The sequence below is a fragment of the Sander lucioperca genome, chromosome 2 (assembly GCF_008315115.2).
Source record: "Sander lucioperca isolate FBNREF2018 chromosome 2, SLUC_FBN_1.2, whole genome shotgun sequence".
Lineage (NCBI taxonomy): Eukaryota > Metazoa > Chordata > Actinopteri > Perciformes > Percidae > Sander > Sander lucioperca.
In genome coordinates, this window is record NC_050174.1 from 3,662,724 (window position 1) to 3,678,058 (window position 15,335).

The 15,335-nt window shown below is 39.5% G+C and overlaps 1 protein-coding gene across 25 annotated transcripts in view; it reads left to right on the forward strand.

Moving 5' to 3' along the window:
- Positions 1-14,735, forward strand: part of LOC116054316 (potassium channel subfamily T member 1-like) — a 69,066-nt gene extending 54,331 nt beyond the window's left edge. For 9 of the 25 annotated variants that reach the window (XM_036008874.1, XM_036008885.1, XM_031305805.2 and 6 more), the window contains 15 exons: positions 1,517-1,622; positions 1,818-1,990; positions 2,980-3,051; positions 3,415-3,549; positions 3,911-4,022; positions 4,555-4,656; positions 4,970-5,053; positions 5,149-5,277; positions 5,987-6,007; positions 6,310-6,607; positions 8,808-8,870; positions 9,137-9,187; positions 11,228-11,239; positions 12,211-12,295; positions 13,226-14,735. In XM_036008874.1, coding sequence (XP_035864767.1) covers positions 1,517-1,622; positions 1,818-1,990; positions 2,980-3,051; positions 3,415-3,549; positions 3,911-4,022; positions 4,555-4,656; positions 4,970-5,053; positions 5,149-5,277; positions 5,987-6,007; positions 6,310-6,607; positions 8,808-8,870; positions 9,137-9,187; positions 11,228-11,239; positions 12,211-12,295; positions 13,226-13,346 — 1,564 coding nt within the window. In that variant the 3' untranslated portion in view covers positions 13,347-14,735. Of the gene's footprint in view, positions 1-1,516; positions 1,623-1,817; positions 1,991-2,979; positions 3,052-3,414; positions 3,550-3,910; positions 4,023-4,554; positions 4,657-4,969; positions 5,054-5,148; positions 5,278-5,986; positions 6,008-6,309; positions 6,608-8,807; positions 8,871-9,136; positions 9,188-11,227; positions 11,240-12,210; positions 12,717-13,225 lie in introns of those variants that run through there. The other 16 variants (XM_036008900.1, XM_036008912.1, XM_031305813.2 and 13 more) reach the window with 9 other exon arrangements.
- Positions 14,736-15,335: the final 600 nt, after the last annotated feature.

The window sequence follows — 15,335 nt, forward strand, 5'->3', positions numbered from 1 at the left end:
GCTGCCATGGTTTGTATATTACAGCTGTGTGTCATGGGAATTTTATACGTCACAGGTGCTACAAAGACTTTCCCTCATAGCTACTCTGGCAAGCCTTCTCTCTCCTCTGAAATGCATTTTTGGAATTGAGACATCCTTCAAGATGGCGCGCTGATATTGATTTCCGGGTCACAGGCGGGAGGGCGGAAGAGAGAGAAGACGAGGAGTAACAAAATATAGAGAAATGAGAAGAGCCCAGTATGTCTTGTCTTGCGGCAGTAAAAAAGTGAAATGTCCTCATAGTGCAGGCGTCCTCTGCTCTATACTTGATTGATGTCACCTGTCCTCCTCTTCTTTATGGCTCAGTGGTTGTAGGATAAGAGATGGATGGGTTTGGTATAGGCGTGTAATCTGTGTGTCATGATGCCGTAAGGTTGGGACATGGCGGTGATAAATGTGTATGTCAAGACAGGGAGGGTCAGCACTTTCCCCTTTTGAGTGAAGCTCTTGCTGTGTGTCCTTACATAGATCCTCACCCCTCAAGGCTGACCTATCAGTCGCCATGATAGCAATTCAGCAAGTCTGAGGATTCAGCTTCTCTCAGCAGCTTAAGTTCTACTCTTTTCTCTGTATGTGGTTTCATTAAACGGAGGAAAGTTTAGGATAGATTGCTTGTGCCTCTGTGCCTCACAGTCTGTACCTCAGCCCATACAAGTCTTTTTGAATAGTAACTGTTAGTGGGTCTCACAAAGTTGGACATAACATGGTCCTCTTACCCTCTGAGCCTCTATTACTGTGCCCCTTGACACTTGGGTAGTTTTTCTTCCTTAAGAGTTGTCAGACACAGTAGTTGGGGAGATGAAGACAACAACATTGTCTGTAGGAAAACACAACAAGCATCTTAAAGTCCCACAGTGCCATCATGTGGTGATCCGGTTTTTGATGACTTCTGTTAACAAAGTCAGAATCTCTTTTATTGGCAAACTAGAGGACACCATGAAACTGATCAGGACAATAGCAGCTGACACTTGACAAATCATGGGACAAAGGACCAAATTGACAAACAAAATAAGACACGATTAAAACTAAACGGACTACAAGAACATTGTAATTGTTGATGTAGTTGATAAACTTCTTCTTCCGAATCTTAAAATGAACAGCAAGGATGAAATTCAAAAACATTGTAATTAATGGTGATATTTATTGTAATGAAATAATGATAGAATTAATGAAGAGGGATTCAGTGATACTCCCTTTATACCATCATGTATCAGTACATAAATTATTTTCATTCGTTAAAGTCCACACTATTACTGTGTGTTTAACAGAGTTTTTTAACTGTGGAGAAGAAGGAAACTCTTTTCAGAGATGAAAAGCAGCATTACTTGTAGATATCTTATACTTATTTAAAAAGCCAGTGTTTGCAGAATATATAAGTCAAGGTTTTCACTCCAGTTCTTTGATACTACGTAATTATAATGTTGTTAAAGTTTGATAGGACTTTTTCCTCAGAGGCATTTCTTGTTTTTTCCATCAGTTTTGTGAAGGGCTACCCTCCCAACTCCCCCTACATCGGCAGCTCTCCAACTCTGTGCCACCTCCTGCCACAGAAAGCTTCATTCTGCTGTCTTCGTCTCGACAAGGTGAATTCACACGCAGAAAAAAGATAGAAACAGCTCAGAATTAAACCATAAAAACATACATTCACCTTTTTATCACCAACTTTTTTTATCAAAAAAACCTATTGTTATGTGACGTGTCTCGTTAGAGCACAGCACAACTAAAACCGGACTGCATGAACGGACTGACTTCCTGTTAAATTGTCTGTCTCCATCCAGGGCTGCACACATAGCAGCTTTGAGGATGCCAAGGCATACGGCTTCAAGAATAAGCTGATTATAGTGTCTGCGGAGACGGCCGGAAACGGTCTCTACAACTTCATCGTCCCTCTGCGCGCTTACTATCGGCCCAGGAAGGAGCTCAACCCCATAGTGCTGCTGCTGGACAACACGTAAGACTTTTAACCGCCCTGTTTGTTTGTTCCTACTCCTACAGGGATGTAAACTCCCTGACATTTTCACAATAACATCAAAAACTCAAGAGTAATGTGTTTTATGTAACGGGCCTCTAACATATGTACTACCTATACCTATGATCATGTACACAATAAAGATGAGATAGCATGTTGATAGATATTAGACCGGTAAACACAACTGTACATTGATATTGATAAAGGTTTATTGATAGAACTTTGTTTGCAATTGCCTTGTGTATTAGTACTTTACTTCAATGATTTCAGAGTTTGACATCGATAAAAATCATCTACTACTTTAATATGAGCACATGACAGAATTGCCTACAGTAGTAGTAGAGTTGGTCATCACGGCTTGAAGTATATGGGTAACCTAGCCTCAAGATATAGAAAAAAAAATAGTTTTACATTATTAATAAAAAGCAGTTCTTGATGATGTAAAGAAATGGATCTATGTGTGCCTATTTGTGTGTTAGCATGTATTTGCATTTGTTTGTGGACGCATGTGATTTTGAAAAGAAAATGTGCCAGTGCTTTGTATGCTTGCAATTTAAAAAAAACAAAACATATTTCAGTAGAGCAAAGCTGGAACTATGGGTTAGCTTCCTTCAAAATAAAAGAAATAGCTTTTGTATTATTCATAAACAACAGTTCTCTCTGCATAAGAAAGCCTATTTGTGTGTTGGGGTATGTATAGAATTGTGTGTGTATTGCAGTGATCTGGCTAAGTGACAGCCTTGTGAGTTTCCATAGCAACCAGTTAAATCCTCCCATTGAATTTAAGAATTAAACATATATTTGTTGGCTAGTAAACCATAAATTAATACAGTTCAAAACGGCATCTGCCCCACTCTGATCAACACGCAAATTTCAGGAAATTACAGCAACAGTGTCATAATCTGTCACTGGGGTTTTACAAAGATAATTAGTGTGAGAGGCTCATTCATGATGTTTCCTGTTTCCCACAGGCCAGACAACCACTTCTTGGAGGCCATTTGCTGCTTTCCAATGGTTTACTACATGAAAGGCACGATCGATAGGTATGTGTTTGGATTATTAAAACCTGCTCACTTGATTATGATTTTCATCTCATCGTGTTTTGTTTTTTTGTTTTTAATACAGCTACCAGCAGTACAACACAACTTGCATGCATGCATCATGAATACAATGCAACATAATCCTTAGTGGGTTTTGGCCGTCACAAAATATAGTTTCAGGTTTTATTATAATATGATTAAAGGAAGGATTCACAATAAAATAAAGAACAGCTATTGGTGATGTACTACTTGGTGGATTTCTTTTTAGACATTACAGACAGATGTTATTCCATTGTTATATTATCCAAGGGGAGACATTTCCTGACATGTCATGCGGTAATAAACACTGTTTTGTGAATGGACCAGCTTGGACAACCTGCTACAATGTGGCATAATCTACGCTGACAACTTAGTGGTTGTGGACAAGGAGAGCACCATGAGCGCCGAGGAGGACTACATGGCAGACGCTAAGACCATCGTCAACGTCCAGACAATGTTCAGGTAACACATTTCACTCTGTAGAAACATACAGGAAACAGTTGGTACCGTCAGTGGCTGTTTATGTTTGAGCTTCCTAGTTTTGGATCAAATGTGCATCAGACTCCACTTGATTAACTTCATTATCTATTATCAGTAAGATGTTGGAAAGTAAATGTTTTTTGTTGTTGTTTTTTCGGAGTTTGCCAGAATAGTGAATGAGTTCATCTCCGAGACAAACTACCGTTGCCAAAAGTTCTCTTTTATTTATTTAACAACCAAAATTAAAAGCATTTATCACTGCCACACAGGGTCTTCCCCTCAGCACAAAGCATTTCATCTCTCCACTAACATCCCCTCTTTCTTTCATGCCCCCATCGCTCAGGTTGTTCCCCAGTCTCAGCATCATCACTGAGCTCACACACCCGTCCAACATGAGGTTCATGCAGTTCAGAGCCAAGGACTGCTACTCACTCGCTCTCTCCAAACTGGAGAAGGTGAGCTGTTGAGAAGGGAGAACCATGTAATGGCTAACTGGCTTTGTCTTTGAAATTTCTTTTCTTTTCTGTGACAAGTGTGAATGTTTTCGAAAGACCTGTCAGAGCTGGATTATGTAAAATAATGTGTAGCAGTGTAAAAAAATTGAGGGAACGGTTTATTTTTTTCTTTCACTCATGTTTTTTCATGTTTCTTTGATGAACTGATACCAAACTTTTACCAAAGTTCATGAGTTTTAGTAGTATTTTGACTCTCGATCATAGTTGCTTCTTTTTGCCTTCCTGAATCTTTCATGTGTTCTTTTTTATCCTGCCTACAGTGATAGCTTTCACCTTCACAGTGTTTTAAAAATGTGTTTCTCCACTAAAGATTTCAGAGCTCAAAACAGGCCTTTTTCATTTTTTATATACTGTAAGTCTTCTTGGAGATAGAGCAAAAGAGCAATAGTCCAGCAAACGGACAGGAAAAGGTGAGATTTTATCATCTGGTTGCTCTGTTCCTAAAATATTTTCTTTGTATTTCTCTCTTCAGATAGAGCGTGATAAGGGCTCTAACTTGGCCTTCATGTTCCGGCTGCCGTTTGCTGCAGGCAGAGTGTTCAGCATCAGCATGTTGGATACACTGCTTTACCAGGTGGGATAACAAACGGTCTGACTTTAGGGGTTGAACATGGGGTTAATTATGAAATATGTCTAAATAAATATTAAATTATATTTTATGCACACAAATTGTACAGAGTAATTTCTAGTCTGCAATGAACGCAGATGTATGTATTGACACAGTGTGGGAGCATCTGATTGTTTTTTAAATGATTAAATAGGATTGATTTGCCCACTATGTTAGGAAGCATATAAACATAAATGTCTAACCCTAATTGCTGCAGAAGTTGTTTGTGGCTGGGCTTGTTTACTACAGTTCAACTCAGTCATTCTCTCTGTTTTTGCAGTCGTTCGTTAAGGACTATATGATCGCTATAGCGAGGCTTCTCCTCGGTCTAGACACCACGCCTGGCTCTGGGTACCTGTGTGCTGTAAGTAGGACTGTTCATAGTGCTAATAAGCATTTGTAAGTTTGAGTAAATGAGTTTGTGCTTGTATCTACTTGATGCTCATTGTCCGTCCACAGATGAAGATCACGGAGGAGGACCTGTGGATCAGGACTTACGGCAGACTCTTCCAGAAGCTTTGTTCCTCCAGCGCTGAGATCCCCATAGGGATCTACCGCACCGAGTCACACATGTTCTCAACCTCAGAGGCAAGTTCAGTTTGATCAGATAACTAATATCTGAGACCTTGGTTTGGCTTTTGGTTTGGCTTTAGCCGAGACACTATTGTCGCTTTAACTTTCTTCTGTTATTCATTCCCTCATTTTGTGTTTTCTTCATTCCTTCTTCTTTTTCACCTTCTGTCTTTTTAAAAATGTCACGATGTCCTTCCTTGCGTTGCATTTTTTCTGCTTTCATTCCTCTCCTCCTAAAATGTCTTTCCCTCATGTTCACCTTTAATTTTCCTCCTATTTTGCTCTCTTTTCTAAATTCAAGATTTTTCTCAGTTCTTCCTTGCTCTATTTGTTTTTTTAACAGCTTTTTTCTTTTCACCAAGCATAAGGGAATTAACATTTTCTCACAGTTTTTGATGCATTGCCAACAAAAAGTTCCCAATTACTTTTAATTATTTTAATAGCCAGTGTGTGATTATTAGAATAGAAATCTGCCTCGAAATAATATTTGGCAGGTTACGTAGGTGGCTAGTATAAGAAATAAACTCACCAGCCATAAACCAGAAATGTACCATTGCTGGCTAATGTTAATTTCCCACCATTTAAATAGTGAATAATTAAATAGTAAATACTCCATATTTACTATTTAATGTGCTGACTTTTGATGATTTTGTTCGCTTTGGATGCCCCTGTCTCTCATTGCATCTATTTTTGTTTGGATGTCTGTTTGTCCGTCTCTTTTCAGTGCAAGGGCAGTAACGCACAGGTAAGATCCAAACATGCTTGTTTTTGGTTTGGATATTCACCTTCTGTTTAAAGCACACAAAGATGAAAAATACCTGACTGGCATTTTTCTTTTTTATCAGTAAAGTTGATAACATCACATCGTTATAATGCAATCACCTGGAAATGGCACTTACAAAAGCATTAAAGATGGAAGTTTGTTTTTATTGACAATGCAGGCAGATATTTCTTTTAAAAAATAGAACACAAATGACAAAACAGTCAAGCCTACACAAACATTCACACATAGTGTCCAGCATTAACACTGCCACGATGCTTTCCCAGTCTCAGGTGTCCATCAACATACAGCAGGGTGAGGAGCATCGCGAGCACAGAGAGTCCTGGAAGGAGAAGACGGCCCACAGAAACTCCTCGGCGAGCGACCAATCGGAGCACCCGCTGCTGAGGAAGAAGAGCATGCAGTGGGCCCGGCGGCTGAGCAGGAAGAGCACCAAACCGTCCAGCAGGGCAGAGCGTATCTCGCAGCAGAGACTCAACCTGTACCGACGCTCTGAGCGACAAGAGCTGTCGGAGCTGGTCAAGAATCGCATGAAGCACCTGGGCCTGCCCACCGTGGGATACGGTGAGTGGAACAGCTGATGGCGTGAGATTTAGAAAAGTGATGGGCAGTCTTATCTTTATGTAAAAGTTAATGTCTTAAGGTAATTCAATGCAATAGTTATCGATATATTACTTGTCTTATAGCAAGACTAAATACAGTATAAGTGGTTATTAACTATAAATGAATTAAATTATTTTCATTTCATTTATAATTATTTAATCATTAGCTCATAATTTGCCTGAAAATAAATAATAATGCAAATGATAATGTTTCTTGCAGATTGGAGTTTCAGTTCTATAAACATGTCTTTAAGGCTGCAGCAGCACAAGGCAGAAATAATGTAATTGTTGAGTGAAACCTCAGTGGGTAGAGCGTAAGAATCTCAGCTTTAAGGTGAGAAAACGTAAGAGAAACTGAAATGGAAAAATAAAAATGGTGGTGTCCCTAATTACATTCATGATCATAGTTATGGAAGGTTTAGCAGGCTAGCTACCAGTGTTACCTGTGAAGCTATGGGCTTGTATGGCTGGTTTGAATTTCAGTCTAGGTCAATTAGCTAATCTACATCAATTATTCTGGCGAGATTGTATTTTTCTCTTTTAGCAGCAAGAGTCCTAATAGTATTATGCAGGAAGTAAACCGCATAAGGCATGTAGAGCTGAAACAGTTTGTTGATTAATCGATTAAGGATAATCAATTAATCGTTTAAAGGTGGAGTCTGCAATTCTGGAGAAAGATCATGTTCATATGTTCATATTTGAACTCAACACCCAAACAAATACACCCCTCCCAACGGCGCTTTTACAGAACATTAGCATATGCCAGATTTAGCGTCCCTCTCACTCCCACTGCCTTTCCCCTGTCCTGGGAACAAGCACAAATGGAACAGTGTTGTGTGGCTCGGTCTGAGAGAGCCAGGACACAGAACAGACAGCTAGTGGGCCGTGTGAAGATATTCGCTGAATTTGACAAACAGTGTATTGGATTAGAATTGCAGACTCACTTTTTTTTTTATTTTTTTTTTATTATTATTATTAATTGGCTCCAGCTTTACTTGTTTCTATGATTATTTTTTTTTGTAAATTGAATCTCTTTGTGTTTTGGACTGTTGGTCAGACAAAAGATATTTAGATGTCAATTTTCTGACATGTTATAGACCATACAATTAATCAATAATAATCATTTAGTCATTTAGTTCGGGTTTTATCCTCTCATAATTTTACATTGTTTAGATAAGTAGCCATGTTAGCTCTACTTAGGTTGCATTCATTGACTCAAAAAGGACCAAAACTAGTCATAGCAAAGCATGAGCTCCAATCAGACCTGTGTCTCTAAGAAAGGACACACTCAAATCTATCTACTTTCTACTCAATAGAAAAATCTGAGTTTAGGTGATTATTTTGCTTCACCCACTCTCAACCAATAACATTATTTCATCCGTGAGAGCAGCCGTGTTTGAAAAACTCCAATCTGTGTTCCAGTCATTTTATCTCATTTGATCTCATCTTACCATGTGCTGTGGGTCTTGATAGTACAGATCAACAACATCGCACTACATCATCATTAACCTTCAGAAAACATCATTTTCTCACGTCAGTATCACACTCATCAAACTCTTGCCCCACGTACCATCACACATACACACCACTTCAGTCATGATCATACCACTATGTAGATGTGAACACGTCACGCATGGAGATGCAGCAGCACCAAACCTTGTCTCAATTGCATTGGATCACAGACTGCAATTGCCTGCACTCTTATCTGCTCACTTCTGTACTTCACTTACTTCTTTAGTTTTTCTCTCCTCCCAGCTTCACGCTTCAAAACAAAAGCAGAATCATGCTCCAGATGTGTTGCACTTTACATTAACTACATTACTAACTAAACATTATGTAACGTGTCAATTAAATACGTTTCAGGAAGAACCCTAAAAGCTCAAGATCATCTTATGAACCATGAATGTCAGTGAGGATTACTGCAACAGGATCACAACATGTGGCATATGAACAATTTGGAAGTGATTCTGTGCACACACCAATGCATGGCTTCTTTGCATCGCTCTCACCTTTTTTTAAAGTTCTTTTTGAAACTTCAAATGCATTCGCTGCCTGCCTGATTTATTTCTTTTTCTTGTTTCCCCCCTCCTCTGTCCCTCTCCTCCTTTCTCGCTCTCTGACTCTGACTCTGACTCTTCTGTCTTCCCTCCTTTGGCTTGTAGAGGATGTTTCTAATCTCACTGCGAGCGATGTCATGAATCGAGTAAATCTAGGATATTTGCAAGGTAATTCTGTGTGCTGTTTATAACTCATTTACGACAATGTGAGTGGTTACGTTCCATCTTGAGGGGAAAGGAATTTGTCCTTTCACCAGCATCCTTTTGAAGATTAGTGCACTACATTTATCCACAGAACTAGATATATCCATTTTTAGATCATTTTTTTTCCATTTTGTTTGATCTTTTTTGGTTGATTATTAGTTGAACCTTTGCAGTTAAATATAAATGACCAAATTAGGATATTGAGGTTAACAGTGAATGCCGTTGCTCAGAGTTGCAGGACATTTCAGAGCACCCGTATACAGAGGGGACCAGGCCTTCAGGTTAGCTGGTTGATCACAGTACCGCAACTCTACTGCATGAGTGTGTTTGAGTGTATGTGTTTTGCTAGAATGAGTGGTAGATCACCAGCCAATATCTCACTATCTCGCTCTACTATCTCTCTCTCTACCTGGTCTTTTCTGCATTGTGTTTCCGTGAGGTGACGTTCCAAATGGCTAGAGTACAGCAGGGCATCAGAGTATGGCTTAAAGAATGGAGCGGAACGCATTATGTCTGTGGATGGAAGGTTAGATGTAGAATCTAAATGTGTAGCTTAGATATATAAAGAATATATATCATGTGTTTGTATCAGAGGTGTCCTGATGCAGAAAATAAAGAACTCAGTAGAGGAAAATGTGTTCTTCACCGCCACTTTGCCTCTTTATTTCCATATATCAGGACACCTCTAGGTGTATTTTCGCACTTATACCATGGCCATGTAACCACAGGCAAAAAGAGAAGCAGTGTTTAGATTGTCATTCATTTCTTAAAGTTAGTTTTGAGTTATTGTAATGCATGGTTAACACTGTTGCTTTAGTTCAGTTAAGTATAGCTTGTGCACTGATTTATAGTGGTGGTTCATTTGTTGCCATGGCTCCGTACTCCAGCACATTAAAACCTAAAGAAGAACCTAAATCAGCTAAACATTTTGTTTTTGCTGACCTCCAGTGGTTAAACGTCTAAAGTGCACTCTGGATTTCCAAAGAACAAATAGTGTGCATGAAATAAACCCGGTGGTTTAACTTCTAAAGTGCACAATTGAAGTGAGTTAGCAAGCGGCCAGGAAAGTAAATAGTTAGCGAAAAAGCTGATAAATGGTTGAAACCTCCAGCTATATGTCGCCCCAAGTGGTAGCAGTACGAATGCAGTCTTGACTAAACTTACTGACAAAAAGAGACCAACCTTAACACTGAAAATTCCAGAATATATCATGTATGTATTTATTTCATGGATTAACACCCACCATAATAAATATAATATTAATTTCTTATTAATTAAATAATTAAATTATATTATATAATTAAATATTCAAATGAACGCATTTGGACCATCACTAGGACAAAAGTTAGGTGCAAGAGAGCACTGAAACAAGGAATTGCATGTATTAGGTAGACAGTGTAGGAATAGTTCTTATTTTATACATGACTCACTGAAGTCTAGACCATTTTTATTTCTTGCTTGTTTGAGGGGCTTTTTGCCTTCAGTCTCGTTTTTAGCAAGGGCAGTTGTTTGGTCTGTGTGGTTAGGATCAATAGTCTGCTGCTATGTCCTGGAATTAAGCAAGACTGTTCATGAACAAACACCTCAAACACCAGCAACTCAAAGTCACAGTTTCATCGTCCTGGACTACAGAGCCACATCTAAAAAAAAATAACACCACTGACTTAATACTTTCTGACTGCACTGTATATGTAAGGTTTCTTTTTTTTAACTGCCCACTAATCAGAAGAGTATTTTCTGTGACCATGGTATAATCCATAGTTAATACACCGAGTAGTCTACATTAACAATGTGTGAATTTGAGTGGGAATCAAATTGGTACAGTCCTTAACATCACTCCCATAAATCATGCAAGCATATTTTCTCTCCACTTAGTGATCATGTTTACTATCATAGAAAAAAATGTAACTTACAAATGAGAGGTTGACCTCTTCCACTCTCACACTCCCAATGTGTTCTGCTTCACTCTGTTTGGTTCGAGTCGCTCTGCGTTTGGTTTCAGTTTTGACGGATGCTGGAGCATGTCTCTCTGTGTGTGTGTGTGTGTGTGGGGTTGTGGTGGCTGAGTGTTGTCCGTTGGCATGGCAACCTGCCGCCTTGGTCCAGTGTGGAATGCAGAAGAAAAAGAGAAAAAAGGAATGCAATGGAGATCGACTTGTGGCGTAGCCGCGGACGCTGTCTGCATGTTGGCTCTGTTCTGAAGCTGCGCATGGGGTGCTGTTTCAGTCAGCAGGCAGCATGGGCCTCCCCTTGTTCCACAAAGTGCCCTGTCAGTAACGGTTAGCCCTTCTCTCTCTTCCACCCCGCCTGGCTTTATAAAGGGCCACAAGCAGGTGGGTTGTCATGGAGACACATGTGCCCTCCTTTTCCTTTCTCCGTCCATCACGTAACGCAAGTAGGAGCCGCCGCCAGAGAGCACACAACACACATACATAAATAACACACATAACATAAATAACACACATACACACACAGTCAGACACACTCATCAGGTGAAAGTCAGTTTCCTCTTATTGATTCTTCATAAAATATAAGACCTCCATAGTGTAAAACACTTTCCATGGCTAGCTTAACTATATTGTGAAAGCAATAAAAGAATATTGTTGCAACTGTTAATGTTCACTGTTTATGTAGCCTAATGCAGATTTATAGGTAACTGTTTATAGAAGGCCAAAAAAAAAAAAAATTTAAATCAAATTAAAAAAAAAGATTTAATATTTAGTTAAATAAAAATTCAACGAGTAATGTATCCATAGCTAAATTAATACAATTGATAATTATATGAATTCAGTATTATTTAAAACCAAAATAAATAGTTAAAAATAATTTGTTGTATAGGCCGATGTGTTATAAGAAACTGGTGTACTAGGTTTGAGGTAATTCAGTGTTTTAAACCCCCAAATATCACTATCGGCCTCAAAATTATTCCAGTATGTATCAGTATGAATGAAGTGCAAAACCAGTTTGTAAATTTAGCCATTTGTTTCCCGTCAAAACTGTATTGTCAGCTTGGTTTATAAATCTGTTGTTATAGTATGCAATTGAATTGTTAAATTGTAATTGTTAACAGTTGTAACAATCATCTCTTAGATTAACAACCAGACTAGGAAAAGAGCATCTCCCATACTTGCTCCGATACGGTACGTGGGTTACTTTGCCTTCGTCCTCACTAGAAGCTTGAAAACAAGAGTCTCATATTTCAGTGGTGAGAGGGCTCATTTCCTGGCTGATGTACTGTATAATGAAGGAGGACGAGGGAGGGCACCAGAGCACCTCTGAAGGTCTCTTCTGTCTCATTTTCCAGACGAGATGAACGACCACCAGAACACACTGTCCTACGTCCTTATCAATCCGCCTCCTGACACCATGCTGGAGCTCAACGACATTGTGTAAGAACCCCACTTTCTCTTTTTTTTCCCCTATGTCCAGCAGACTTATCTTTGGTAAGAACAACATTATTTCATTTCAAATGGAATGAGGAGTTATTGAATGCAACTAACACTGGCCGTCTCACAGAGCATCATCATTTAAATAAATACAACTGCAGTTAGACTGTAACTAATACTGTACTTCTTCTAAGAAGCAATAACTTGGCGTGTAAAGTCGTAAAGATCCTGCGTTAAAAACACACATGACAAATTATACTATTTTGGCCACCTAGTATGCGATCGATGCATGCCCACCAGTAGACCGCATAGGTGTTTTGCTGTGTGTCATACTGTATGTAGTCTCGCATTGCCAGACCTTCCTCCACAGGGCTGCGGGGGAGGGTCTTGCTAGTCCACACGGCATTCCGGGATGGGAGAAAAACATGCTCTGGTTTATAGGCATTTCTTTAAACCAATCACAATGGTCTTGGGCGGCGCTAAGATCCGGACGGATCCGATGCCGCTGCAAAATAGCCTCGGGAAGGAACTTGTTTTGGTGGAACATTGTACAGTGTACATTCAAAAGTTGTTTTAGTCGTGCAGCTATAGATTAACAGTCTATGCGTGTAACAGATTGGACAGATAGTCTAGCTAGCTGTCTGAATTTACCCTGCAGAGACCTGAGGACCAGATATAGTCCTCATAAATCCACCAGAGTTTAGAACGCCAACACAAAGAAAGCGGAAGGTAACGGACATTCGGCAGAATTTCCGGCGGCACCGGAGCAATCCTAGAAGTGGAACGTTGTGGATATAGACTATACTGTATGCCACCAATGAGCTACCATTTAGGTTGCGACTGTCCCTATAATTTTCCAGTAAATGGTGCTGCCCAGACTTTAATCCATACTTACTGCTCCATACTGGCAGACAATGTTAACTGTCTTTACAGGTACATTATCCGGTCAGACCCGTTGGCACACATGCCAGAGGACTCACAGGTGGGGCAGGCCCGCAGCACCAGGAACCAGCAGGACTTTGGCACAGAGACAAGAGACGAGACTCACCTCTAAAAAAAAAAAACAAAAAAAAAAAACAACGGTCCTCGACACCCTGACACCTTAATCTGTAAGCCCCGCCCGGACAGACAAAGCATGTTTGTCTCACCCAGATGGAGGCTTGTCTCTGGCCACGAACAGCAGTCCATAGTACATGTGCATTACGTGTCTCTCAGCCCCAGATCAGAAATAATCAACCTTTTAAAAGATGACCCTGAGAGACCCGCTGTTTCCCCAGTGAGCTGCTACAGGAGGATGCATGAAGAGTGCCTCGCTATCGACCACGACTCCCCTCGCACACCTTCTGTACTAACACAGTTCACCGTCGCAACCAAGCACAGGAAACGGCTAACTCCTTCCAACCAAAGGACTCCGAGATTTTAATGGATGTTGTGAGAGGTCTTTGAACAGTCGAAAGCTTTTTGTGCACATACTGTACAGGACATCATTTCACTCGGGGGGAGGGGAAGGGGCCGACTTCCTCTACGCCGGGTTTTGCCTATACTCACAAAGAGCCGAATCTCGTGGCAACTGCACCCTCCGCCACATCTTAACATTCATTAAATTTCTAACAATTTCACCATTTACCATGAAATTACAGTACATGTGCACTTTATTTATTACATATGTCTGTTTTTATTTTGTCTGTTTCTTATCAGACAGGATTTTCATTTTCTTTATGAGCACAAACTTTTTTACAACAAACTGTCACCTGTGAATATATACACACTGTAGTGGCTCTTTAATCAGCCATATTAGAATTGTCAACATTCCTCTCTTTGTTGTGTTGGACACTGATTTCCGTTTTATTTTACTATTTTAAGTGTCCCAAATCATCAGTCCGCTACACAGTATGTGCCATTCTTTTGTTTATTCCATTGTTTTGTAAATATCTTGAAAATGATTTGTACATGATGTGCCATTTTGCATCGGTTTTGTGATATCAGTGTTAGTGTTTTTTTATTTTTGAGCCTGGCCGATTTATTGGCTGGGACGATATCAGCTGATCTGAGCTTGTCAGATATGTCAGGCTCATGTCATGGTGGCTATTTCAACATATTTCAAGTTTGCCCACAACACTCTCTACTTGTTGTTTAGTCTTATTTTTCTTAACGAAACATAAGCATAGTCATGTATTTGTTTTATTTGTTTTATTTATAGTTTAATGTTTTTGATGCATTTATGTATTCAAATGTAAAATGTCTCACTCACTACATATCTTGGTCACCACCTTTTAATAACCAGATTTAAAGGAATAGTTTGAAGTCTAGGAAGATAACGCTATTTGCTATTTTGCAAAGTTAGTTGAGAAGCTTGACACCACTCTTATACTGTATGATCATTTTATTGTATTTTAATTGTATACTTTTTATTGATCCCCAGTGGGGCAATTACAATTTACACTCTGTTTGTTAGAAATCACTACACACACGCCTGAAATACACACACACACATGCTCATAACCTATTCATTATAAATATAAAGCTAGTGCCAGCAGCCGATTATCTTAGCTTAGCATAAAGGATAGGCTTATGAAAGCAGGGGGGAAAACGGGTAGCAGCACCTCTAAAGCTTGCTACTGTAATAAATATGTTATCTTGTTTTAATTGGTACAAAAAAACATGTTGGCAACTATTTGTTGTTTTTACACGCATTTGTGCAGATTAAACAAGCTAAGTGTTAGTGAGTTTAAAGTGCTGGTGATTTGGGGGCAAACCAGACCAGCTGTTTCTAAGTAGGGTTGGGTATCGTTTTTTTTTGTTTTTTTTCCGATACTGGTGCTAAAACGATACTTTTAAAACGGTGCCGGTGCCTAAACGGTGCCTGAACCAATACTTAAAAAAAATAGGGTAATAGGGAATAGGGTATTTTACAATAACTTTGAATGCACCACGAGGCTTACTAGTTTCAAGTGAACGCACCTTCTGTGTTGTTTTTCCAACAAAGGCAGCTGCACACTGCTTAACGTCCCGCTGTTGGAATCCTCTACAGTGAAATACAGAC